This window comes from Neolamprologus brichardi, chromosome 10 (assembly GCF_056152115.1).
Source record: "Neolamprologus brichardi isolate AB-2024 chromosome 10, ASM5615211v1, whole genome shotgun sequence".
In the NCBI taxonomy this organism is placed as follows: Eukaryota; Metazoa; Chordata; class Actinopteri; order Cichliformes; family Cichlidae; genus Neolamprologus; species Neolamprologus brichardi.
In genome coordinates, this window is record NC_142113.1 from 12,700,676 (window position 1) to 12,727,138 (window position 26,463).

The 26,463-nt window shown below is 38.5% G+C and overlaps 2 protein-coding genes across 9 annotated transcripts in view; one reads left to right on the forward strand and one right to left on the reverse strand.

Annotated features, from left to right (window-relative positions):
* Positions 1-427: 427 nt before the first annotated feature.
* On the forward strand, positions 428-23,234 carry thoc2 (THO complex 2). Of its 4 annotated transcripts, XM_035912682.2 has the most exons (39): positions 428-560; positions 3,052-3,107; positions 3,629-3,720; positions 4,132-4,183; positions 4,299-4,369; positions 4,523-4,644; positions 4,738-4,871; positions 5,522-5,682; positions 5,842-5,934; positions 6,109-6,264; positions 7,148-7,320; positions 7,531-7,726; positions 7,829-7,867; positions 7,996-8,126; positions 9,904-10,005; positions 10,661-10,745; positions 11,005-11,098; positions 11,235-11,315; positions 11,414-11,510; positions 11,839-11,956; positions 12,063-12,242; positions 12,383-12,547; positions 12,868-13,143; positions 13,338-13,479; positions 13,892-14,049; positions 14,448-14,576; positions 14,668-14,799; positions 14,916-15,100; positions 15,692-15,867; positions 16,068-16,170; positions 16,354-16,739; positions 17,027-17,085; positions 18,591-18,626; positions 20,744-20,869; positions 21,008-21,074; positions 21,177-21,322; positions 21,420-21,496; positions 22,145-22,191; positions 22,289-23,234. In XM_035912682.2, the coding sequence occupies exons 1-38, from the start codon at positions 496-498 to the stop codon at positions 22,170-22,172; spliced, it is 4,689 nt and encodes a 1,562-aa protein (XP_035768575.1). In that variant the 5' UTR covers positions 428-495; the 3' UTR covers positions 22,173-22,191; positions 22,289-23,234. The 4 variants fall into 4 exon arrangements, 2 of the variants coding, with proteins under 2 accessions (XP_035768575.1, XP_006802207.1); XM_006802144.3 differs by lacking the exon at positions 22,145-22,191 and having other exon boundaries at positions 21,420-21,532; XR_004843996.2 differs by lacking the exons at positions 20,744-20,869; positions 21,008-21,074; positions 21,177-21,322; ... (1 more) ...; positions 22,145-22,191; positions 22,289-23,234 and having other exon boundaries at positions 17,027-18,116.
* A 1,107-nt stretch (positions 23,235-24,341) lies between these two features.
* The window catches only part of LOC102795589 (glutamate receptor 3-like), an 85,012-nt gene continuing 82,890 nt past the window's right edge, over positions 24,342-26,463 (reverse strand). For all 5 annotated transcript variants that reach the window (XM_035912729.2, XM_035912733.2, XM_035912730.2 and 2 more), the window contains one exon: positions 24,342-25,849. The gene's annotated coding sequence lies outside the window, so the exon portion shown is untranslated. The remainder of the gene's footprint in view (positions 25,850-26,463) is intronic.

The following is a 26,463-nucleotide window of genomic DNA, read 5'->3' on the forward strand; positions in this document are numbered from 1 at the left end:
GCCCATTGCATCCTTTACGGTTTGTATTTATGTCTGGAGATGTAACATGAACAGAATAAACCCTCTACAACTGTGTGATGATTTAATAACACAACAATAAATATGATTTGATATGGTATTAGAACACCTGTACTGTAACTATAACTGGCTTTTACTGATGAAACATGAATGCACCGGAGGATTATGGAAATCGCAGCTGTCCTGCAATTTGCTGTTTAGGTAGTTCTTAGAGAAAATGTTACTGGTAGATTTAAATTGGGTTGTTCAAGTGTCACGGGATTTTATTTAACGAAACAAGTTAAATAGTACAACGTGGAGAATCAAACTTATTCCAAGACTACACGACCATCATCACCACTCCATGCGAAAACCTCGGACTCACAGCTGTCGATGTCCCACAATGCACCAGTGATCTAGCAGCGGCGGCTAACCACCACATTTGACCCTGTGTGTGCCATGATGATAAACTAGACATCCGGGCTGTGTGCATGGAAGATGGCGACACTTACCCTTCCTAGTGAATGGATCAAAAACTGGGAAAAAACAGGAAAACATGAGTTGTGAGTGCATCTGAATTTCAACGCAGTGTTGAATTTTGCATCTTTTTACCCGTTATTTACGAATAAAAACTATCAAGAATGACGTAGCTAGCATTCAAATATAAGGCCGGTCTTTAGGTGTGTTAGCTTGAGCCAAGCAGCTAAAATTTAAAGTGGCTTACAAGTGTCACTTACTTAAAAAAAACAATACGTGTAATTTAGTTCCTGAGTACTGAATACAGTTAATTTGTTAGACTTGTAAAAAGAAGACGTCAATGGCTTTGAACGTCACCGTGGAAGCTAATGCTGTCTGCTAGCAGTAAGGCTAGCTTTACGCTCCCATTTGATTCGCCGTCAATGTGTAAACACTATGGCTGTTAACGCTAAGCGAGCTAGCATACACATAGCATACTCTTCTGTTGCTTCGATATCGCACTATCTAGTAAACTGGAATAAATGTACTTCCAAAGTTCAAGGAATTAGCAGTTATCAACTTCGAGCAGACAACCGAGTATTAGCTGGCGAGAAAACCCCTTGGGCAGCCTGTTATAAACCTTAACACTAAATAATCGTGTGGAGGGAAAACAACGGACATTGACAAAACGCTTTAGCAGATTAGCCGTAACGTTAGCTACAGTAATTGTTTTGTTGAATTCCTTTTCGTATGCTTTAATGTTTAGTCGGGTAAGCCTGGAAGAATAAAGATGACGCTTTTTGATTCAGTGTAACAAAACGTATCATTTGACGATATATATTTTAGGAGATGAAGATTTTAATCATAATGTTAACCTAGCTACAGCTAACGTCATACTTTTCTTAGCTGGCGTTAATTTCACCTAGATATTGGTGTAGGATAGCCGCTGTAAGGTTTGCATAGAGACTGTGGACATAGCCAAGGTTATTGATCGATGCACATCTGTGCGCTTGGTGCTGTATAAAGGCATCTCGATTACCAGAGTCAACTTTATCACTAACATTACATGTCAAACTTAATCATTTAAGCAGTACTGTAAAAGCCTCTCCCAACACCTTGATGTACGGCGACTGTTATCTTAAAATTAGTTTCTTCAGAACAAAAAAATACAAGAAAAACGTTGCGTGAATAATAATTTCACGCATTAATGTTGAGTACTGCCATCGCCTGTGAGCTGAGACACAATAGGCTCATCCACAGTACTAGCTACGATTATGTGCTGTAGGCCTTGCATATTTAAGAAAGGCCTGCAGTGGGATGCACCAACTCAAACTCTCGTTCCACTATCTTGTGTCAATAACTGATAGCACTTTAACTGGAAATTGTGCCAAACAGTTGCAACTACGGAGTAACTAATAAAGTATTTCCATCAAGGCAAATTACCCGTTATAGCAAAGCTGAGTACATTGCAGTGGAAGTGTGATTTGGCAGCACAGTGAGATGCCATCCTCTGTAATGACAGGCAGCAAATGAAAATGTGGTTTTCATGTTGATAAGTATCACATTGTTATTACTTAACCAATATTTTTAAGCCATATAATTCATTGATATAAAACATTGTAGATATCTGGATCTACATTTTTTTAAATATTATTTTGTTATGTCAGGTGAGTTGCAATTAACCAGTCCCAGAGACCAGGGTTTAGCTTAAAGTGGTGAAAATGTTGTTTCAGCCTCATTATACAAATAGCAGCTTTGCCACATTTGACCTTACAGGCTCTGGCAATCCAAGGTGTCCGCTTGCCGTAACTCTGACTTTCTGTAGCATTTGCACTTCTTGTTCACAGTGTGTTTAGAACAAGCTGTTATTTCTAACAGTTAAGCTGATGGACTGCGCTGCGTTTCTTACAGAGGAAAGGAGCTAGTGTGCTCTAGTGTGTGTAATTGTACCTTTTAATGAATGGGATGTGCCTGGCAGAAAGTGCTCTATTAATCTGCCTTTGTCATCACTACTTCTGATATTTTAAGACCAGTCAAGCTGTCAACTGGGTGAACCGTTAAGTCTTTCAATCCACCAGCTAAGCTATCAAAGTCACAGTCAATTTAAGAGGGAGAAACATGGCACTCAGTAAATACTTACTATAAATCTGTGTGAGCGTTTGGCAACAGAAAAGGTAAGGGTTGTCCCGCCCAAAGATTCAGTCAGTAATCAATCCAGCAAACATAAGAGCCAGTGCTATTGTTATATACACACACAGCAGTTTCAGCATAAATACTCGTGTAGTGACAATGTAGGTAATATAATATTTCTTAAGTTACTACATTGATAAGTAGGATAAACCTAAAGCTTTTTGTGGTGTAATGTTAAGACTGGATTAAGGCGTAAATAAAGGTATAGTGTTATGTGGTTTAGAAATATAACTTGGAGGAAGTGAACGGGATATTACAAGAATAATGTTATGTAGAAATTGTTGGCACTGAACAAACAGATAAGTTTTCATGCATCCTGGTTCGTTCATTGAGCTTTATAAGGGTTTTCATCATCATGTTTATGTACCCTAGTTTAATCTAAAAGAGAATTCTCTCATTACTTCATAGTGTACAACTCTGCAAAGACCTTACAGAGAAAGCAGATCATGGAAGTGAAATTAAAGGTGAGTTGAGTGTGACCCTCGTTCCTTTAATACTCTTCTTGTATGCATCTGTCACTGTATTTTAGCTTGCTCTTCATGTACACACGTCCACCTTGGGAAATCTCATAGTTTCCAAAACGAATGCAAAAGGTTTAAAATTATTTAAATTTAAATAATAAGTAGATTTTAAAAAATAAAATAAAATCAATGAATTTCAGAAGTACTGTTTAATTTTTTTAACACAGTACTATTCATGTGTAACAATGGCTGGAAGGTAGAAAGGAACTAAGCAGCCCATGTGGAGATTTCTGTTTAGTGTGTGCTGACACATGTCACAAAATTTCAGATAACACTGTAATCAAGTGATTTTATGTCGAAAAGGTCAAGGAAATACTTTCCTTGTTATTCAACAATGCTGCATTGAATCACTTACACTAATCTTTGATGTTTTAGTTTATGTTATGAATTATTTCTCATTTACTTTCTTTTAATTTTAGTATTACATAAAACTTGGCTTGTGCTTTTATCTGTTACCCCTACAGACATACAGACTGCCTTATATGAGCTCTGCTGGCAAGTTGTACAGGGGAACCTCAAGTTGGATCTTGTCACCAGCGTCCTTGGGGACATGATGGTACATGTGTTTTTAGCTTGTTGTTTTTACCTCAAGATTTTGTTGTTGTTGTTGGGCTTTTTTTGTTTTGTGTGGGTTTTTTTTGTGTGTTTTTTTTGTTTTTCTTATTACCACCTCATGGTTTAACATTATTAACCCAATAGCAATACATCTCAAATTTTGGTTTTGTGTCTAAAGTTCTGTATGTCAGGTGTATAAACACTGTCATTTTATTTTGGCACATAATGTGTTCAGTATTTCTGTGTAATTATACGTCTGTTTAAAGATATGATGGTAAATTGCAGATACTAAAGAAACAAAATCTACCCACTCACAGGAGTTGTGTTGTTAGAGCTTCTTTTTACCTCGTAACAATAGATTTTGCCAAGCCTAAAACATTTTTACTTATCTTTTATTTTGGTTTGTTTTCAGGAACTCCGAGAAGACATGCCATCAGTTTTAGCAGATGTGTTCAGTATACTCGGTAACTTTTCCGGTTTTGAGTTTGTTTGTTTGATTGTTTGTTTTAGTACTATGACGACATTATCTGATTTGATATGTTTTTATTGTTTGTTTTTAATGTTTGTTTACTTTCACAGATTTAGAGACTAGTGCACTGGAAGAAAAAAACAAACGTGACCATTACACACAGCTGGTCGGAGCATGTTTGGTAAGTATTACTTTCTTATCAGCTGATAGAACAAATTGTATGCCACTTTCTATTTAAATTTATAGAGGCCTTACTGACTGTCGTGTCTCTAATAACGTACTAAAATGAACTAATTACTTGCCTCTTTTTTAAAAAATGTGTTTTTCCCCCCAGTTTTGTGTCCCTGAAGCCATTCTGAAAGAGAGGCTGGATCCAGAAACTCTCGAGTCCCTTGGACTTATAAAACAAGCCCATCAGTTCAATCAGAAAATTGTTAAAATCAAGACTAAACTATTGTAAGTATAGAAATGTGATAAAGATGTAGGCATAGATAAGGTGCTTCATAAGTCCTTTCAAGATTTGTTTAACGTTTCTTTTTTTCTTTTCAGTTACAAGCAGCAAAAGTTTAACCTGCTAAGAGAGGAGAACGAGGGCTACGCCAAACTAATCACTGAGCTAGGCCAAGACCTGTCGGGGAATATTACCAGCCATATTGTTCTGGAGAGCATCAAATCCCTCATAGGTAACAAACTGCTTTTTCATTGCCACTGCTTCACACATGGTGCTTCTGTTATCGTTTACACACTTCTTAAGGGTGTTTTTATCTCTCTCTCTGTCACTGATAGCCATGGCTGGAGACATTATGTTTTCCTGTTGTCTAATAGGATTAAATGATAAAGTAATTACATTTTAAATCCAAATGATCTAAGGTCTGCTTCATTGTAAAATGCTTTGAAAAATCACACTTTCTTGCCATTATTCAGTGTCGTGGCTCTTTGTTTTCAGCATCAGTTTTGTTAACCAGACTTTATAAACTCAGTACGTTTTATTAATGTTCTTCAGTGTCTCTACCACATATTATGCATCTGGACAGTGATGATTTTAAATTGATACTTGAATGTGTGGTTACTTTAGTGTATGATAAATTGACAATATTGGATTTCATCAGTCTGAGATTAAAGGAATACTTTTACAAGGCAGTTCAGATACAGAGGGGTGACCTAAAAATAAAAACCTGTATCCCTGTCGCCTACAGCAAGGAGGTCTGGTGGCTCTGCTGTTCTGTGTTAACCTTGCATTACAGCAGCAGAATTTGTGGACTAGCTGTTTTGTTTTTGTTTTCTTAAGTTCTCCTTTTTGGCTGCTTAGTTTTCCTGATTATTTTGCTTGCAGGATGTTTCAATCTAGACCCCAACCGAGTATTGGACATAATTCTGGAGGTGTATGAGAGTCGATCTGACCAAGATGAGTTCTTCCTGTCCCTCATCAAGTCTTACATGTGTGAGCCTCTCACCCTTTGCCACATCCTGGGCTTTAAGTTCAAATTCTACCAGGTGAGAACATCATATAAATAAAAGAAGCCAGGCTGTGTCCAGCAGTATAGTAAATGACCTAAAAGTTATTACCTGTGTTTTAAAATGTTTCCTATAATTGTAATCTCTGAATCATATTTATCACTTCTGTTTTCTTTGTTGATTTATGTTCTTTTTCAGGAGCCCAATGAGGAAACCCCAAAGTCACTTTACCATATTGCTGCTGCTCTCCTTCACTATAACCTGATAGAGCTGGAAGATCTTTACGTACATGTAAGGAAGAGACCTGCAAATCCAGCTAATTACAACATTAGTTATAACATCAGCTAAATCTAGGCTTATGGATCATATATGCCAAAATTTACTGTTAGTTCAAATATGTTAATTGTGACTCTTGTGGACAAAGCATCACCTTTAGACTGAATTTTTGTTGTTGTGCTTTCCCAGCTTATGCCACTAGATGCCGCCATCATAGAGGAGCACAAACGAGACATCTCAGAGGCAAAGCAGATAGCTCGCAAGCTGGTCATGGTTGTGTTGCCCTCTGAGAAAAGTGAGGACAAAGAAAAGGACAAAGAGAAGGAAGAGGAGAAAAATGACAAGGTGATGAAGGGTTTTTTTTCTTATTATGGTTGCATGCAGGTCTGTTCAGGATGGATGGTGAGCCAGATGTTTGCAAGTGATGCAATATAAAAAGGAACTGTAGCAGAACTGTCTCTTCATTTACTTTCCAGAGTGAGTTTTGAGATTTTAGTTTAGGTTTTATTTATTGTTTAAAATGTTCCTTTTTAAGTTTGGTTTTTATTATTTTGAGTGTTTTTGTTATTATGATGCAGACAGTGTCTTACAGAACACTGAAGTTCAGAACATTGCAAAAATGTTTTTATTTTAGTAGTTCTTAAAGTTCACATTATTATTTTAGTTTTAAGTTGAGTTGTTCTTTTTTCAGTTAAAGCGTTTTATCATACTCAGGTTTAAGCTTCGTTGTAGTTCACTGGATTGAAATAGAGGTAACTTTGCTAAGAGAATAACATTTAAAAAATCAAATTTTATTGTATAAATTGCTTTTTTTAATCATTAAAGGGTTCCTTAGTATATTTTTTTTTTGGAACTTTACTGTACTAACAAGGTTTGATAGCTATGGGTAAAATAAAAGAGATGTCAAAATATCAGTTTCCAAACGAATGTTCTTATTTTTTGATTTCTAAAATATAAAATTCTGACTTTCTCCAAACAAAAGCATTGATTCAGTGTGTGACGGTGTAGGCTAGAGAACAATTGATGCCAGCAAAAAAAGAGGCAAGAAGTATGGTGTGCAACTGAAGGCACTAACATCTTAGTGCCGCCTCTTTGTCAGTTTGTTTTGTGACAGCAGCTGTGCTTAGTTCTTGCGTCTGCTTTAATTACATTCGTGAATGTTACTGGACGTTGGCATATTTAACAACAGACAGACACTTAGTTGCTCTTATTTTTTTTGTGCCTACAGCCACCTGATAACCAGAAGCTTGGTCTGTTGGAAGCGCTGCTCAGGATCGGAGACTGGCACCATGCCCAGAGTATTATGGACCAGATGCCTTCCTTCTATGCCACTTCTCACAAGGCCATCGCGCTGGCACTCTGCCAGCTTGTGCACCTGACTGTGGAGCCTCTTTACAGAAGGTGCTGATTTCATGTTTCATTTACTGCACACCATGTGTAGTCAGAGCCAAAAGAATGCACAAGTACATCTTATTTTACAGCTGGTTTGAATTTTTTTTTTTTCCAGTTTTATGTGTACAAGCCCAGTAGGACATGGGACATGGAGAACTGATTTGGGAAAAAATCTGAAATTAAACACAAACTTTGATATGCTCCTCTGTATTTTTTTAGGGCTGGTGTTCCTAAAGGGGCAAGAGGATGTGTAATGCACCCACTAAGGAGCAAGCGGGCCCCTCAGCCTGCAGAGAGCTTTGAGGACCTAAGGAGGGACACATTCAGCATGCTCTGCTACCTGGGCCCTCACCTCTCCCATGACCCTATCCTCTTTGCCAAGATTGTGCGTCTTGGCAAGGCATTCATGAAAGAGGTACACCACAAACCACCCTCTATTTGTTTTCCACACCTGCAATGCAGCCTTCATCTAATTGTGACTGCTATTCTGTGTTTGTTTTGTTTTGTTTTGTCTCAGTACCAAAGTGATAACAGACCTGAGGTGAAAGACAAAATGGTGAGCATAAAGTCACATGGTTGTTACCTATAGAAACACTGATATTTATTTATCTATATTTAATGGGTTAATTTTTAGTTTATGTAACTTTGAGAAGCTTATTCATGTTAATGGTATCTTCATTGTAGGACACACTGTTGAGCTGTTTCCTGAGTATTGCAGACCAGGTGCTACTCCCGTCACTCTCTCTGATGGAGTGCAATGCTTGCATGTCTGAGGAGCTGTGGGGTCTCTTCAAACTCTTTCCCTACCAGCATAGGTAAGACACGCACAGACTCACACTCATTTGCTGCACATGGTATCACTCACCGCATGTGGTGCTGTGTAATTGTTGGTTCGTAAACCTTCAGGCGTCGCTCGAGGATGGTGTATACCAGCTGCCAAAGAACAACTACCGCACACAGTCACGCTCAGTTCTTAAAACAATGCTTGGTTATGCAAAGTGAAATCCGTGTCTCTGTGTGCAATATACTTTTCTATTTCTCTAAGCAGTGCAAGAATTTTATTTTTAGAGCCTTTGATGGGGCATTTTCACACAGCGCTGATAGGCACTGATGCTTCATAGTCCCAGAGGATTTGTTTTACTTCTGGTTGTACATGTCAGTTTGTCAGATGATAATACAAACTTGTAGATTACCTATGATAGTTGCACTTTGAAATACAGGGAAAGTTTCTGCATACTGATCCGTCTTGACAGTGTCAAAAGAAATTATTTCCTGTATACTACAAATGGGCAGGTACTGTAGCTCATTTGCCAGTGGGGTTGCCATAGTACTAATGTGCAGATGCATTTTTATTAGTATTATTATTACATCTTTCAAATATGACACGGTTAATTATTTGTTTAATTTTGTGAAGCATGTGATACAAATTAGACATTCACGTTGCTGTCTTGACAAGAGCAAATAAGATGCATAAGAAATTTCATAAACTGCTCTGAACTGCAAGTGTAATGAACTTAACTCCCTTGAAGGCGTGGTCTGAGTTAGGGCTGGGCCATATCATACCTTTCACAGTAATACCGGTATAATGTTGGGCAACGATAAGAAAATGAAATATCGCGATAAAATATGGGTAAAACGCGCATGCGCAGTGCCTTTGTTTTCATACGCACATGGCGGAAAAAGCATGGCGGCGACGCAGAATGAGAAGGGGCGAAAGCAGATTGTTGAATAAAACTGATGAACCTGAATTGGTTTGTAAAAATGCTGCAACTTCAATGGTGTGGAACTGGTTTAGCTTTCGTCCGTCAGATACACAACAAAGCACTATTTTTGGTAGAGCTAGCGAGCCGTCGTTATTACCGTGTTTTTTGGAAAATACGGCACACTTAAAATCAATCCTTTGATTTTTCTGAAAATCGACAGTGCCCCTTATAATCCAATTGGCCTTATGTATGAATTCTGGTTGTGTTTACTGACCTTGAAACAATTTTATGTACACGGCGCTCGAAAATCTGTCAATGTTTTAGTACGACTTTGCTAAGCTACGAACCTGCACCGCTTGATGGATTGTGGGAGCATTGCGGCTATCGTAGGCAGGAGCCTCGCGGAGTGATACGTACTGTGCTTCAACATAATATTACCGTGTTGTGTGTGTATAACCTCTTTTTAAGTTTTGTGGATATTATACATGGTTGTGCTGAGGATATGTTGGCCACTTTCCACTGGAAATGCCTTTTGGTTAAACTGTCAGCAAGGATTTGCATTTGCACTGTTACATTTTTATATAACTTTAATGCAGATAAAAAAAAAAAACATCTGCTTGTTTAAGTGAAAATACATCGATGTTGGTTTTTTGCACTAATAAAGTTGTGGAGTTGTAAAGTATTTTGTCTAGTGTCAAAATATCGCCAGTTATATCGCTGTTGCAAATTTTCAAATGTATATCGTGATGAATATTTTTGGTCATATCGCCCTGCTCTAGTCTCAGTTCTTATAGATGTGAAATTGTAGATTCTTAATATGTCATACACTGCCATTCTTACCAGTGTTTTTAAGTTTTTACCTTTGCTTTCTCATTATGTGTTCTCTAAGGTATCGGTTATATGGGCAATGGAAGAATGAGACATATTCCAGCCATCCATTATTGGTTAAAGTCAAAGCTCAGACCGTGGATAGGGCCAAATACATCATGAAGTAAGTAAAATGTTTTTCTGTGTCTTTTCAACATCTAATATTGTTGAATCTTCGAGTGTTGATTGATCTTTTGTCTGAAATCTGTCAATTTCATATTACCTTTCAATGATGTGTGGTACATTACTAACCTCAGAAACAAATTTTGGATAATAGTTGAATATTAATCTCTGTTATCGTTGCATGACACTAAACGAGCAGGAGCAAATGAAAGTTTACTCTGTGTGTGTGTGTTTAGTCTTAACAAGCAATTGTGGAATTTAAAAAATATTGTTATTATTAGTAGTAGTATTATTATTCAAGGACATTTAATGTAAATACGCAGAGATTTGTTTGGTTTTTAGTTAACCACTTCAAGTGAAGCTTTGTCTTAAGCACAGTTAAACATGAGGATGTTGTAGCAAAAGGATTTAAAAGGGGGGCTTACTTTTGATGCTGGGCAAGTAATTATCCTAACACTGTCCTGCTACTGGGGAAAAAAATAGTAACAATTCTCTTATTTTAAGATGACAACTGTAAGAACATTTTCCAACTGCTTTGAAAGTTATAGAAGTGACAGTTTTTGCTCACAGTGCTCTTTGTGTCGTCTTGTGTTATTAAGTCTTTTCTCTCCCCTGTCCTCCCTTTCTTTTCCTTTTTTTTTCCCTCTACTTTTTAGGCGGTTGACCAAAGAGAACGTGAAACAATCTGGAAGGCAGATTGGAAAACTGAGCCATAGTAATCCCACCATCCTCTTTGATTATGTAAGTCCCTTTTATTGCAATTATTTTATTTTACTGTGTGTGTCCACAAACTACACAGAGCAACCAATCCTGCATTTTTATCTGGGAGACTGATTTGAACAAATCAGTGCACCTCACAATATAAAACTGCTCAAATGAGCATCTCATCTGTTTCAGTGTGTTCAGACACAGTTTTTTTTTAATATGTGACAAATGCTATAAGGTGTGGTGTAATGTGTAATATCATTTTTCATCCTCCTCCTTCGTTGTTTTACGGCAGATCCTGTCTCAGATCCAATGGTACGACAACCTCATCAGCCCCGTGGTCGACTCCCTGAAATACCTCACATCCCTCAACTACGATGTCTTGGCCTGTATCCTACACTTTTTTTTTTGTTCTTTTTTTTTTTTGTTGTTCTTTTTTCAGTTTGTTAACAAGTGTGTGTGTGTGTGTTTCTGAGTTGTGAGGGAGTTGTCCATCTGTGTTGTTCCTTTTAACTCTGTCTTCAGATTGCATAATTGAGGCTCTGGCCAATCCTGAGAAGGAAAAGATGAAGCACGATGACACTACCATCTCCTCGTGGCTTCAGAGTGAGTGGCTTCACGGTTTCATTTGCATGAAAAAGAAAAGAAATTGTTTGATATTTTAATGACTATCTAACAAACACCTGTTCTTCTGATACGCCAAGGCCTGGCAAGTCTGTGTGGAGCTGTGTTCAGAAAGTACCCGATTGAGCTGGCTGGCCTCCTTCAATATGTCACCAATCAACTAAAAGCAGGGAAAAGGTGAGTGGTTACAAACTGTTTAGCAGAGACAGCATAGAATTACTAACTTGCGAGTCCAAGGACTGTTGGGTTTTTTTTCTTTCATATTACTTTGCCTGATAAAATATTTTTTAATAATCATTTCAAATAACAAAAGATACATACTTGCTGTACAACTTGTAATATCACTACCGAGAAATCAGAAAAGGTTTAATTAATCCCACTTTTAAAAATATCATAAAATGTCTTTAAGGAGATGAGCATGTGGTTGTTTTTGACGGTCATTGTCTACTTTGCTTTATATGTTTCTTATTTAAACATATGAGGAACTTCACTCTTTTTACTGCAGTTTTGACCTGTTGATCTTGAAAGAAGTGGTGCAGAAAATGGCTGGCATTGAGATCACCGATGAGATGACCTCGGAACAGTTAGAAGCCATGACGGGAGGCGAGCAACTCAAAGCCGAGGTATGAGACTAATGCAGTCTCATTAGAAAGAGCTGTAAGATTTCCTGAGCCCGTTGTTTTAACCTCAGCGCAGGTACACGGATTATGAGTCTGATTCTCTTTGCAGGGTGGATACTTCGGCCAGATCAGAAACACTAAAAAGTCATCTCAGCGTCTGAAGGAGGTGCTTCTGGATCACGAACTAGCACTACCGTTGTGTTTACTCATGGCCCAGCAACGAAACGGCGTGGTTTTCTTGGAGGGTGGAGAGAAACATCTTAAACTTGTTGGACATCTGTATGACCAGGTACTCACCCTCTCACAGTAAAATTAAACAGTTGACTGTCCTTGCATTTGACAACTAAATTGAAACACATCTAACAAGAAAAACTTAAGAGACTATGTTTTATTTGTTCCTATATATAATTAATAATTTACTTCCTGCAGTGTCATGACACATTAGTGCAGTTTGGTGGTTTTCTGGCCTCCAACCTCAGCACGGAGGACTACATCAAGCGGGTTCCCTCTATTGACATCCTTTGTAACCAGTTCCACACTCCACATGACGCTGCATTCTTCTTGTCTAGGCCAATGTATGCCCATCAGATACTGGTGAGTAGATCACTCTAATTTCTTTCAACATACTGCCTTTGAATTGTCTCAGTCCTTATGAACTTGATTTCCCTCATTGAAACAAAGATTTCAAAAAAGTGGGTTTGAAAACTGACTGAACTCGAGTCTTATGAATAAAATGGAAATATTTAAAAAAATAACTTTGTTGTTTAAGTTTGAAGTTTTAAGACTATGCTATATCTGTCTCTTCACAAGTGTAGTTTAGTTTTTTTGCTTGAATTGCTTAAACTAAGAAATGGATACTGTTTATTAACTTGAAAAAATTCAGGGTCCTTTAACTTCATGCTCTCTTCATGCAGTCTAAGTATGATGAGTTGAAGAAGGCAGAAAAAGGTAATCGGCAGCAGCAGAAGGTGCACAAGTACGTGGCGGCCTGCGAACAGGTGATGACACCAGTGCATGAAGCTGTGGTATCGCTCCATCCAGCCAGGGTCTGGGATGATCTCCGCCCTCAGTTTTACGCCACCTTCTGGTCCCTCACCATGTACGACTTGGCCGTGCCACATGCTGCCTACGAGCGTGAGGTCAATAAGCTCAAGGCACAGATCAAGCAAATCGAGGAGAACCCTGAGATAGTGAGTAGCTTTTTGAGAGTTGTTGCTTCACATCAGATCGCAGATTTATTACAGAAATGATGTTATTGTTGTGTTGCTCACAAGATTTTAATTAGTGTAATTTCCTAAGTCAAAGGACTAAGTCAAAGAATGCTAAGATAATCTATGTAAGAGTGAAGTACTTGTAAAATGATTGTGATTTATTTCCAATGTAGCCCTTGAATAAGAAAAAGAAGGAGAAGGAACGCTGCACTGCACTGCAGGAAAAACTACAGGAGGAGGAGAAGAAGCAGCTGGAGCATGTCCAAAGAGTTCTACACCGCCTCAAACTGGAGAAAGACAACTGGTTATTGGCCAGTAAGTGATTTAATGTTTGGTGCTATTGATGTATCTTAGTCAGCTTGTGCGCAGTCTTTCTAAATAAGAAAAGAAAGTAGTGCATCAATTTTCTTTTGACCCAAAGAGAAAGCTATAAATATAAATTCTGCTGCATTATTTACAAGCATTTCTCGCTAAGCAAACATCCAGCAGCTGCATGGCTGCAGTGATGCTTTCATAAGTAAATGACAGACAGATCACATACGTATGTAATAGTTTGTTTTCTTGTTGTTCATGTTATTTGTCCCTTGAACTTCCTTAAGACACAGCCAGTAACTAATAAGTCAGTTAATGTAATAATGGGAAATAAAGCTGATGTAATGGGATCATTCATGTGAGAAGATATAATGTCCATTGTTTTACCAACACAAATCTAAATGCTTACTGACAGAATCCACAAAAAATGAGACCATAACAAAGTTCCTGCAGCTCTGCCTGTTCCCTCGCTGCATCTTCTCATCCATCGACGCGGTGTACTGTGCCCGATTTGTTGAGCTTGTCCATCAGCAGAAGACTCCCAACTTCTGCACCCTACTGTGCTACGACCGGGTAAGAGGTTGCGCATGACAACAATCTTTAACCTCCACTTTTAGAGCTTCTTAAAGCCAAAGTGCTTTAGAAAGAAAAAGAATAAATATTCATAATGTGATTAATAAACTAGGCTCTAATTCATCCCGCTCTGCAGAAGAGAAGGAGTAGAAATAATCCATTAAAATAAAAAGTCTTTATCATTGAGTGGTTCTTCAACCATTCAAGTGAATCATGTTAGGTTGAAGTGATATGCTAAGAAGGTTCAGCTGAATGATGATTAGCATAAAAGCTTGAACACTTACCATAATTTGTGCGGGCACTGCCCCTTATTTTCCAATAATATACACGCACATTATAATGTATAGATCATGCTGCCTTAGTCGTTAAGTAAAAACTGTTCACTGTGTCCTTGGCAGGTGTTCTCTGCTATCATTTATACTGTGGCCAGTTGTACGGAGAATGAGTCTCACCGCTATGGACGCTTCCTCTGCTGCATGTTGGAGACGGTGACCCGCTGGCACAGCGACCGTGCCATCTATGAGAAGGTGTCCATGTCTACATGTTCTGTGTACCTGGAAAAATTTCTGCTGCATGTTGAGCTGGATGTTAATCTTTCTTGTTTTTGTGCGGTCGTAGGAGTGTGCCAATTATCCCGGCTTCCTCACCATCTTCAGAGCCACAGGCTTTGATGGAGGAAACAAAGCAGATCAGCTAGATTATGAAAACTTCCGCCATGTGGTTCATAAATGGCATTACATGCTGACTAAAGTGAGTTGTCTGTTCACCATTACTCTTCTATTATATTCAGTCCGAATGATTTTAAGCATAGCTCTTAATGGTGCGTGTTTAACCATGATCTTACCCTTTCTTTCTCCCCCAACCAGGCATCCGTTCACTGCTTGGAAACAGGAGATTACACCCACATCAGGAACATTTTAATAGTACTTACCAAGATCCTGCCCTGCTACCCGAAGGTCCTGAACCTGGGCCAAGCACTAGAGTGCCGTGTCCACAAGATCTGCCTTGAAGAGAAGGATAAGCGACCAGACCTCTATGCCTTAGCAATGGGGTAACATTGTGTGCTGATCAGCTCTTTGTGGAGCTTATAGTTAACATCTATCGTGTGAAGTGGGGTTATGAACTCTTATCAGACATGTAGGAGTGGAAGCTTGTATCTGTAGCTGAGATGATTATGTTAAAATATGGTTGGTGCACTTGATTTTTAGCCCTAGAGTGGAGATAGTTGTTAAGCGTTGACGATTGAGCCTTTAATAGGTGGTAAGGTGACTTTTAATTGGAAGAACCTAATGCCACTGACCCATTAAAGCTACAAAGCAAGTCCATTGTCTCTAATTTTAACTATGCAGACAGGATAGAACCTGGATTTCTATAAACATTTGAGTAAAAATTTTATATGCAGTGAATGTTGTTCCGTGAACGTTTTCACTGTGTATAGGATAGAATTGTGTTGGATATTGGATATTGATCAGCACATACAAGTGTGTGTGTGTGCGCAATCTATGATTAGACAAATACACTGGGGCTTATTTTACCTGATATTTACCCCTTTCTAAAAGTTTAATTCTTGCACTGCGTGACACTGAGAAGTTCTTTTAGAAGTTTTGTCTCTGCTGTTGCAAACCCTTTATGCGTCTTACAGTTATTCAGGTCGCTTGAAAAGCCAGAAGGTGCACATGGTCCCTGAGAATGAGTTTCACCACAAAGAGCAGCCAGCACGCAGCACCACACCTGCCAGTCAACAGAACGGCCCCGGCAGCACAGGCAAGCCTGCCACTAACACAAGCAAGACCGAGGAGGGGACTTCAGAGGATGGTGGTGAGTGAAGGATTTTAAAGTGTGACACCTACCACCTTTCTCTTTAATCTGACAAACACTAAATTCTTTGTTGTGTATGTCTATATTACTATTTTCCCACAATGATGCAGCATAAACACTCAGTGCTTCAGTTTCAATATGAAAGCCCGTAATTTTAATAAACCCTGTCCGACTATTTATTTATTTATTTTTTGGGGCAGATCGGGCCAAGGATAAATCTCAGGGGACCACAAAGCCAGTGAACAAAGCCAACAGTGCAGCAGCCAAAGTGACCACCAGCAATGGCAACGGTGCTCTCAACAGGTAGGAGAATAAAACAAAGTTTTAAAAAATCCACCAGTTTCATCGGCTGCTGAAAGTGTGTGCAGTTTGTTTTGTGATACAGCAATGTATAAATAAAATATAATTGAGTGTTGGATTCAGAAGATATCTCTGTGAAGCATTTTCAATGAAATGGTTTTGAAAAGGAAAAATGTCTCTCCGCAGCACCAAAGCCGTTAAAGAACGGGACGACAAAGAGAAGAGTGGGAAGGAGAAAAAAGAGAAAAAAGAAAAGACACCCGGCAGCACACCAGAGGCAAAGGCGGAGAACCGTCGGGAAAAGCAGAGAGATGAGAGGGCAGGGAAAGAGGAGCGGGTGGTGCGAGAGGGTAAGGAGAAGACCCCGAAGGCAGACAGGGAGAAAGTGAAGCCAGAGGAGAAGAGTGGAAAAGACGACAAGGTCAAAGCCGGGAACGGGGAGCCCATGGAACCGTCCAGGGAGCGTGATGCTGTTAAGGAGGCCAAGAGCAAGGAGAAAGGAGACAGGAGTGCTGTGGCCGGGTCCCTCAAGTCACCAGGTCCCAGATCTGAGTCGGCTGAATCTGAGAGGGGTAAGAAGCCGTTCCAGTGGTGTTAGACTGCTCATGAAAGTGTGTGGTGACATTTTGACTTCTCTGTCAGGCCTCTTATGAGGTCCGTACACTTCATCTCATCTGCGACAGTTTGTCCACTTGGATGCTGACATGCTTTAGATTTGTAAATCACATGAATTCACTTAAGTAAAATTAAATATTTAGATTCAGCATTTTCTTACCTTTTGTAGCATGTTTGTAAGACATTAAATGGATGGCACTAATGCACAAATTAACACCAGTGTCCCTCGGCCTGTCTCTCACAGATCACAAAAGACGAAAGCTCGACAGTCACGCTTCCCCGTCCCACTCCTCGTCTGTTAAGGTTAGTATGGCTTGAGGAAGGCTGTGCCAGTTTCTTCTCTATCTGCCGGAGCGTTCCCTGCCGTTGCACATTCCAGCAGCCCAGAAGATCAACAAAGGAGAATTGTCGCACACGGAAATCCCAACCATAGCCATGGGAGTTGGAAAGCATTCCATGGACATACGCATGATATTTTGCAGAATTGGGAGAGATCTCCTCAAGGACTTAGCCAAGAAAATATTGTGTATATTGAGTATTTTCATATTGAAATATTTACCTATTTTCATATTAATGAAAGCAATCAGTGTGCCTTGGGAAGAAAGAAATTTTTTAAGCATTTCTATATTCCATGTGGAGTTTTTTGTTTTTGTTTTTGAGAATAATACTCACCTGAAGAAAAAAAGGCTTGCCAAATAAAGAGCGCACCATAGGCAATTTTTCCCCCCCATACCTGGAGCAGTGTTTTACTACTTGAAATGATGCCCAAGAGTTTTTTCCCCTCCTTTTTTTTGAGCTGTGAAGAGTTCCTGTTTTTTGTGATGTGAAATATTTCGCTAACCCCGCAACGTCCCCCGGATGCAGCACAAAGATGGATGGTGTCCAGCATCTTCCCTGCTGTAGGAGAGCCTCTGCTGCAGCTGAGTCCCTCTTCCATCTCCGCTTGTTGAAACGTCCTTCACGGAGTCTGCACGTCACGAGATGCAAGTCCAGTCAGTCCTGCCGAGCCCCCTCTCCCCCCCTTCAGTGCTATCCCTACGACTTACCAGCCAATGGGATCTTCAGTTGTACTACCTCCTGGCAAGCAATGAGTGGAAAACCAGAGCCACCAGCATCTGAGATCAACGGAGAATGTGAATGTTGCAGTTTTGAATCTACCAAAAATACAGAAGAAAATAAGCCCACCCCTGCAAAGAGAGAGGCAGTGAGGGAGAGAGTGGGCGAAGCCTGAATCGTCTGGAGCGTTGCCCAAACCACTGGAAGCTTGTGATAGGTCTTTAATTTACCCTTCCACCAGAGAAATAGGCTCCATGTGTCTTTTCCATTCCTGAACTGTAAGTGACAGCAACAGTTACCTATGTAGGGATGCAATCAAGCACATAAGAAATTGAGTGATTTGTCTTATATATTTATATACAAACACACACACGCACGCACACACAGACACACACACATTACTTTCAGCACTTGCACTTTAGATGTATTGAAAACCAGCTGTGGTGTAGGACTTCTATTTTAGGTCAGACATGTCTGTAGTATTAAGACTAGCAGTTATTTCATATATGCTCAGGGTTTTTCTATTTTAAATATTGCAATTCCAGATGATGACTTCTCCTCTATGTTATAACCTTGTCAAAGCCTTAGTCCTTGAAGGTCAGAGGTCAAGGGAGAAGTGTGCTGTTGGTCCGGCCAGCCCCAACTCCCCACCTCCCCAACCCCTTTTTCCAACTCTCTGCTGCTGTCTGACAACCTCCTCCCAATCCCCCACCCCCTCCCAGCTCATCTGTCATCTCCATTCATCCCTACAGGACAATAGCATCGAACCCAAGGAGTCCACATCCAAGGTTTGAATTAACTCTTCTATTCCTAGCTTTTTGTTCACAAGTCAAAAACGTCGTCAGCTTCTCACATGAAAAAGTGTTTGATGTTATGTGATTCGGTCTTTTGTTCTCACACTTTAAAAAAATAAAATAAAAATAGTCGCTCGTGTGAACTGCCAAAGCTGTAATGTGCAGTTTCATGTAGAAAATGTTTTCCTTCTGCTAAACTACACCTGCCACTTGGAAGAAGTGTGCATGTAGCTTACACTAGACTGCATCAGCTACAGACTGCATTTAGGTGAATTAGACATGACTTGTATTAATTTTCATGATTTTTAGCAGCGACTTTAAGGTATATATATATATTTTTTTTTAAAGATAGTTCTAGTCAATTGCAGACCTTTTAAAAAAAAACATGAAAAAGCCATAAATACCAAACCGTAATGCCCCTGGTTTTGAGGTTTTTTCTGACGTTTACCACATCTCTTAACCTACACGACATGCCAGATTTAGTATTCAAGCTGATCATTTTTGAAGAAACACATTTAACCATGACTATTGCTTAAGTTTGTTGAGTTTGTGTGCACAAGATTCAGACAGTCTGTTTTATTCCTGTGAGTTAAACATGAAAAATGCTGCCATGTTCAGGTTTTGTTGAAGTATCTGGATTGTTCACCTCTTTTTATGTCAGCAAGGGCAAAATTAAATACCAGACAATGGAGATAATAACATGAAGTCCCAGCTGGCTGTGTCCTTAAAGATTTATAACTAGTATATGTAGCATTACACAGTACACTTTTATAATGAAAACCATCAGTTACTGAGTACTATGTGCTCTTATAGGGCCATATTTCTTGTTGGACAGCAATATTTTATCAAGACAAAGTAGATATAAACCCAGCTGACTGTAACAGGTTTATATTTTTATTCATAAATATAAAGAATCTGTGAATCTTAAAACTTAATCAACGCAGATTATGTTTTATTAATTAATAGTTATTCATTATAAAGGGTTCAGGATAACATTTTTCCTACTCTGCCTCTGAGCCAGTAGATTAGACTACCCTCCAACTTCAAATGAAGGTAATTTTATTACTTTGATAGCCTAATGTATTATAACTAATTTATTATGGGATTTCTGTTTCATATTATAAATCTATATTAGTGGAAAAATGATAACTGAACTAAATGTAGTGGGATAGGCTCTGCCCTGTAGGCTCACCCCAGCATGCTCCAGGCATCACTGCTAGAAAGGCACTGCAGCTACCTTTGGGTTCTTCATATTTAAATTATTCAAACATTTTTATGAAGGACTTTTGTTGACATGTCAATGAGGAAATACTATCTAAGAAAAAACTACTTAATAGTGATGGTACATTTCAGCCAGTTTGTTTCACAAGTTAATCCACCAGTGGAAACCTGGTCAGCTGCTAGCCAATCAACTTGCCTCATCCACGTCATTGTTGGCCCCAGGCCACCAGGGATGCCTGTATTATGTTTATAATGTCAGCCTTTGACTTAAGACTATGAGATGTGTTCGCATGTCTTTGTATCTAGATTCATAAGCACTTAATCAACATTTGTGCTGTAACTCCTGTATTGAAAGACGGTGTAAGACTTTTTAAACTGCTCTGAAAAGTATATTTTATAGTTCTCACTGAAAGCGAATCCCTTGCATGTTGTGTCAAACATACCTTTCGGGTTATGTAATAGAACTATCAGACTGAGTGTCAGTCATACTGCAACAAACAAATCACAAACTAACTTGACTTTAAATTAGTTGATAGATGTTTTTCTCCTTTGGACTCTTTCGTTGTTGTTCTCATAATGACAAACAACTCCAGCTTAGTCTAAATGCAGATCTCAGCCCACTCTGAGCCACTGTGAACTCTTTGTTGAACAGTTAGTAGTCACGTGTCACATGACTGAATACCAGTCAGTATTTGGAAGTATGTCATCAATGTAGAGTGATTAGAAAAAGCACAATAGTAAATACTTTTCTACTTGATTTACCACCATTGTGGGCATATTTCCCCCCCTGCAGTGCTGTATTATGTTTAAAGTTATACTAACACTTAACATAAAGGCACTGCTGCCTGTTTGAGTTGTTTTGTTCTATTCATATGTAATTGTTCTTCCAGCACCACATGAACTTCAATTCAGTTGCCCGGTCCAAGAGCAGAGAGAGGGAGATGGAGAAGAAAGACTCAGAGAACACACAAGGCCGATCCAAAGAGAAGAAAGAAGAGCGGAAAGAGCGAAAAAGAGTCAGTGTCTAACCGCCTCATCAACTATGTGAAATGGATTTTTTTCAGATTTAGTTTTCATATTAGATGGAGAGGCAGTAGCAACAAGGACATAGTTGAAATATTAGTTATTATTAAATCATGTCATTTGTCTATCAGGACCACACTGTCAACGACCGTGAGACGAGCCAAGAAGCCAAACGCAGAAAGGATGAGAATGGGACCAGTAAGCGTTTGTTTTTTGTCTTTAAAAAACTCTGAAAGAGCTCTCAGCCAAACAAGGACAACATAAAAAAAAAATTAATGTAAGCCAACATTTTGTTCTTAGATGCCTCCAAAAACAGCAAGAGCACAAGTCCTTCCTGTGACTCCCCGCTGTCGGCCGAGAAAGAGAAGAGCAAAAGATCCAAATCATCTAGTAAAGAGAAGGCCGACTCTGTGAAACCCGAGCGGACGTCCTCTGGCGGCAAGAAGGTCAGACTTGGTCGCTGTCGCGCGCTCTCCTGAGCCGTCAACTAAAGGACTTTCTCGTCATTATTTACTTTTTTTTCTGTTTCTTTTTGTGCTGCAGGAGTCCAGACATGACAAAGAGAAGTCTGAAAAGAAAGAGAAGAGGGACAGCAGTGGAGGAAAGGAAGAGAAAAAGCAATATCCTTAAATATAAAGCGACATTTCAGTGTGAAGGTGATTTTAATGAACTCTTCGTAAATTGCCGTCTTTATTTCAGACTGTAAATCCCGACCAATGTAGATGGAGTTAACTGATTTAGCCAAATACACAGTTTTTATCAAGTTAAGTAGCGTTTCAAAGATACTTACAGCTGTTCGTGGCACTGAATTTGTTTTCTATTATGGGATAATTGCGTTCATTTTAGTATATTATGTGTCAGTACAAACACTCAGATCCAATAAGGATTGCAGCAGATGCCACATTTACACTTACAACCAAGCCCCGCTGGCTTGTTTTTAACTGGCGCTCTTAACCTCTGCATTGAACTGTTTGATTCATCTTATTTGAACATTTAATGGTCGGCTTATTTCCCCTCTGTGACCTCATATTTCTAGGTGGACATTTCAGTCCCTTTGCTTATACACCTCATATCAGGCAGGCTTACACACACTTGGAGTTAGTTGTGGGTTTCTTTTGTCGGTGTATTATTTAGAGGACTTCTCAGCACTGCAACGCACTCATTTAACAACCTTTAAGCGTCTATGCTTAAAGACTTTCCTCGTCACTACATTTGTATGAGCAGGTGTTTCGTCTTTGAGTATTTCACCGTTTCCTTAACAGTCGTACTCATAAATCCTCTGACAAGCACAGATAATGTGCACTAATTAGTGAAGGTAAGACACATACAGTTTCTTTGTAAGTGGCTTTAACCATTGCTTCGTGTCTCATGGTTTGTTCTCTTCCTCTTCCTCTTCAATCCACGTGCTGCAGCGGAACTGGAGAAGCTGTGCTTTTATCTGCAAGACATCTGCAACTCCATCTGGTGTTAACCCATATTCTTTTTTTTTTTTTTTTTGGCCTGATTGGCTTTTTTAGTTTTTTCTTTTTGTAAAAATTCCACCTCAAGTCTTGTTAGTTCTACTCATCTAAACTTACAGATCACCTCATTATTTTTCCAAACAACGGTAAACCAGCGGAATTTTCTTGGTGAATTTGTATCCGTTTTTTGTTTTGTTGTTTGTTTTTTGTTTATTATTATTATTATTTGATATGGGCGCAACATGCTGCCGTAATCACAGTGTTATTATCCTAATTAGAAATGTGGTTACTGTATGAAATGATCTCTTGGTTGCATCTGGTCATAGATTCAATAATCTTATGCTTGAAAATGTCTACTTTTTTGTACAGTGTTGGGCTTTTGCTTTTTGCTTGTTTTATTGGAGTTAACATGCTTTCCATGCTCACTTACCTCATATCCTTTTGAGATACGTAGATACTTTTATTTATTTATCTCCACCTTTTAACCCGAGTAAGACGGTAGATGTGAGTAAATGATACAAAGAACCAGTTTGTATATTGTGTACAATAATAAAGAGGGTAACATGAAATTCACATCATGTTATTTCTGTACTTCTTGTTTTTTGTTTTTTTTTTAATGTCCCATACAGCTCTTTTGTGTTTTTGGTTTTTTTCCCCCCTCGTGTTAAACAGGTTTTTACATAATTTATAAAAATGTCAGTTTGACGTTGATTCAAATGTAGAATTGTAAAGGAAAAAAATCACACACACAAAATCTGATACTCTGTACTCCAAATACGGCTGTTTCAAAATGACTTTTGGAGATTTTATCTGCTGTACTCAATGAGTGTAAGCTTTTTCTCTTTTTTTTTTCTTTTTCTTTTTTTTAAACGACAACAAAAACAATAAATAATAGTTTTCCTAGTGTGTCAGTTTGATATTGTGTCTATCTTCCCTTCTTTTCTTTGCCATGAATGTAAGGACATACATAAGGAGGATTATCTGCAGGCCAGTCACTCAGCTGGGTTGGGGGGGAATAAAACAAACATCTTAATTTACAGTATTATACTTTAAAATAGTCAAGTGTATAAAGAATTGACTTTAGATTTTAATATTTTAAGCTACTTCACACTGACCTATTGATCGTTTAAGCATAAAAAGGTACAATTCAAGGGATGAATCAGTGATATGTCTACATTAACAGACAGCTTAGCAAAGCTAAGCTTTTAAATAGTATCTTTAGACACAACATCCATCTGTTGCATTTTTTTTAGTCCATCCATGAACACAATTTGGAAGACAAAATAATATTTTGCACCAACAATGTGATTCTCAAAGAGCTTTTAGCCAGCTGGACAAGTGAAGGATCTCTGAATCAAAAAATATCTGCAGATGAACAATATCTGAAAGTCATGACCTAAAGAAGTAGGATTTTTTTTTATTATTTTTTTTAAAGCCTCAAAAATGTTCTTAATGGAAGAGTGGCTGTTAGGAGGCCATTGTTACAGAAGGAAAACAGAACAATCTGAGGTAATAACAAAAGAACTGGACTGAAATATCAGTGGCAACAGATCTGATGGAATGACAAATTACTTTTGTATTGTCTGACAGTATACAGTGCCTAAATAAAATTGTATTGAATGCTTCAAATTCTGAATATATACAGAAGAGGTCAGGAGAAACGTGCAACAGTGACTACAGCCATTTGTAACACATGGTGGAAGCTTTGATGTGGTTTATGCTGCATTTTAGTCAGTGATGTTGAGGATCTTGTCAAAAATGATGCAATACCATCTGGAAAGTGCAGAAGAAAATTGGGGCAACTGGGGAAAAAACTGAAAAAAGACATGCCCAATTTTGTCTTTTACCAGTGGCCCTAACCCTATTCCACAGTATTGACACATATATGTGTGCATGTTTCAATAAACTGCTGCACCTACTTGCCATTTTCCAACAAACAAACAACAAGCAAATAAGCTTTTTTTTGTAGCGTAATCTGAAGGATTCAAAAGATAAAAGTCACATGTAAATATAAACCTGCTTTTATTAAGGAAATGTAATAAAATCCTTTGTACATGACCCCTCCACAGAGGTTCACTGTGTCCATACATGCAACTCTCATGGTTGAGGTACTGTTACAAATGAACTGGAAAAACTAAACCAAATCAGATGTCATTAACAGACACTAACTAAACCAGGGTCAATTTTGATCTGCAGTTTGTTTAAAACTATTACCAAATTCACATGCACTTTTTTCTGGGGAATAAAAGGATGAGAAAGTCTGATATACTAAACAAATGTAGGCATACATTGTTTGTAGCGGTTGTAGGTTCTTTCCCCCCCCACTATTCAGTATATAAAAATTTCACTTATACAAACAGACAAATGTTTCATTCGTTGCTCTTCCCTCAATGTACAGTTTCACCCCTCTGCATAATGCATAGACACAGAAAGCTTTTCACGACCAAAGAAGCTATGGTGTGTTATCATTTACCAACAAAAAAGAGATGTTGAGAATCACAGCTGCAGATACTGCGCTTACATGAGAACAGCTTCTAAAGTGTGTACAAAGTGTAAACCATAAGCTCAGTTAAACCATTTGAATGTTCGGTTTACATCAAAAGGGGTCACCTTCCTAGCCTCTAAAGTATTTATGAATCTTTTGATTTCAACAATATGGCATTAAGTGATCAAACACGGGCCTCATTTCAATAAAAGAATCGCTTCTTTTCAAAGAGTGGCAGCTGAAAGAAATGCAGTCGCACAAAGTCGATTCAAAACAAGCATCTAAAACAGATTCAGTCGTATGTGACGTCCAGCTGGCTTTGAAAATGACACCACCTAAGCTGTTTAAGATGACCACTAATTTCACATTATCGATATTTTCCGAGTAAAAACCTGGATTCACTATTGTCAGTTAAATTGATCTTAACCCTAGTGTTCGATGCTTGTCCTAGATATTCTGATACACTGAAAAAAAGCTTATAGTAAAACAAGAAAATGACTTTACTTCACTAAATATAACATTTATCCAACTTAAGAGTTCACCACAAAAATATGTCTGTAAAGGATTCAAATGACTAAATAAGTAATCCAGGATTTTGATTTCAAATCATGGCTTTTTTTTTTTCTGTCTTCTTCTTCTTTAAAATAGAAAACAACTGAAATTACAACAGTTTGTTTGTCATTTGAAACAATGTTTTGCCCTACTTCCACAGATTTTTTTTATTTATTTATTTTTTATTTTCAAGTGAATTAAATTTTTAAATTGCATTGCCATGATGCAGAAATGCTCCATAAGGCACTACGAGAGGCAAATCCCATGTTTCCAGAAGCAAAAGTCCTGTTGCAACATTGCCCTCTGTTAGTGTGATGGGTTCATAACCCAAAATGAGCACTTGTTGACTTGTAGGCTTGTGTCCAAGTTGGTGACAAAGAAGGCCGTTGCCTCCAGGACGCCAACCACGGAGTGTCGGGGTCACACAGAGTGGCAGTTTCCATCCAGGATCACCGGCGGGAATCGAAACAATTCACCTGTGTGAAGCCAGAAGATGTGCAAAAGAGAGTCAAATGAAAAACTGCCGTGTGTGGGTATTTAATTTCAGCTTATTTGATTCAAAAGACAAGATTCCCCTGCTGCTTCACAAAAGTGAGTTAACTACAGAAAATTATTACTTCAGGCTCATCAGATCTGAGGGCATCAAACCAGCTGCAGTAGGTTAGGTAAACTTGATAAAATGTTCAATTTACTTTAGATACTAAGCTTGGTAATCAACAATCAGTTACAGATTAGAGTCAAGCAGAGTGAAATATTATGAAAAGAAAGGTGAGACTGAATTGAATGTGTGTTAAAGACAGACTGTATATAAAGGAGGGATGCAGCTAATGTGACATCAGCAGTGTTGGGATGTTACTTAAAAAGCTGCTGAATTACTCATTACTTTTCTTAAAAGTAATGCAGTATGTTACCTAAGTACAACCTTGAAAGTAATTCATTACACTACCCGTTACATGTAAAATGACCTGAATCTTACTTTCAAAATTACCACTTAACAATATAAACCTACAGGCTACACTGCCACACCAACACAAATCTCTACTCCTATGAAGACACACATACGTCCATCCATCCATACCCTTCTGCTGAT

Coding starts and splice junctions, on each gene's coding strand:
- thoc2 (XM_035912682.2), top strand. CDS start 496: ATGGCGACACTTACCCTTCCTAGTGAATGGATCAAAAACTGGGAAAAA. Junction 10,006..10,660: donor AGGGCCAAATACATCATGAA/GTAAGTAAAATG, acceptor TCTACTTTTTAG/GCGGTTGACCAAAGAGAACG. Junction 21,497..22,144: donor GGAAAGGAAGAGAAAAAGCA/ATATCCTTAAAT, acceptor TAACAGTCGTAC/TCATAAATCCTCTGACAAGC.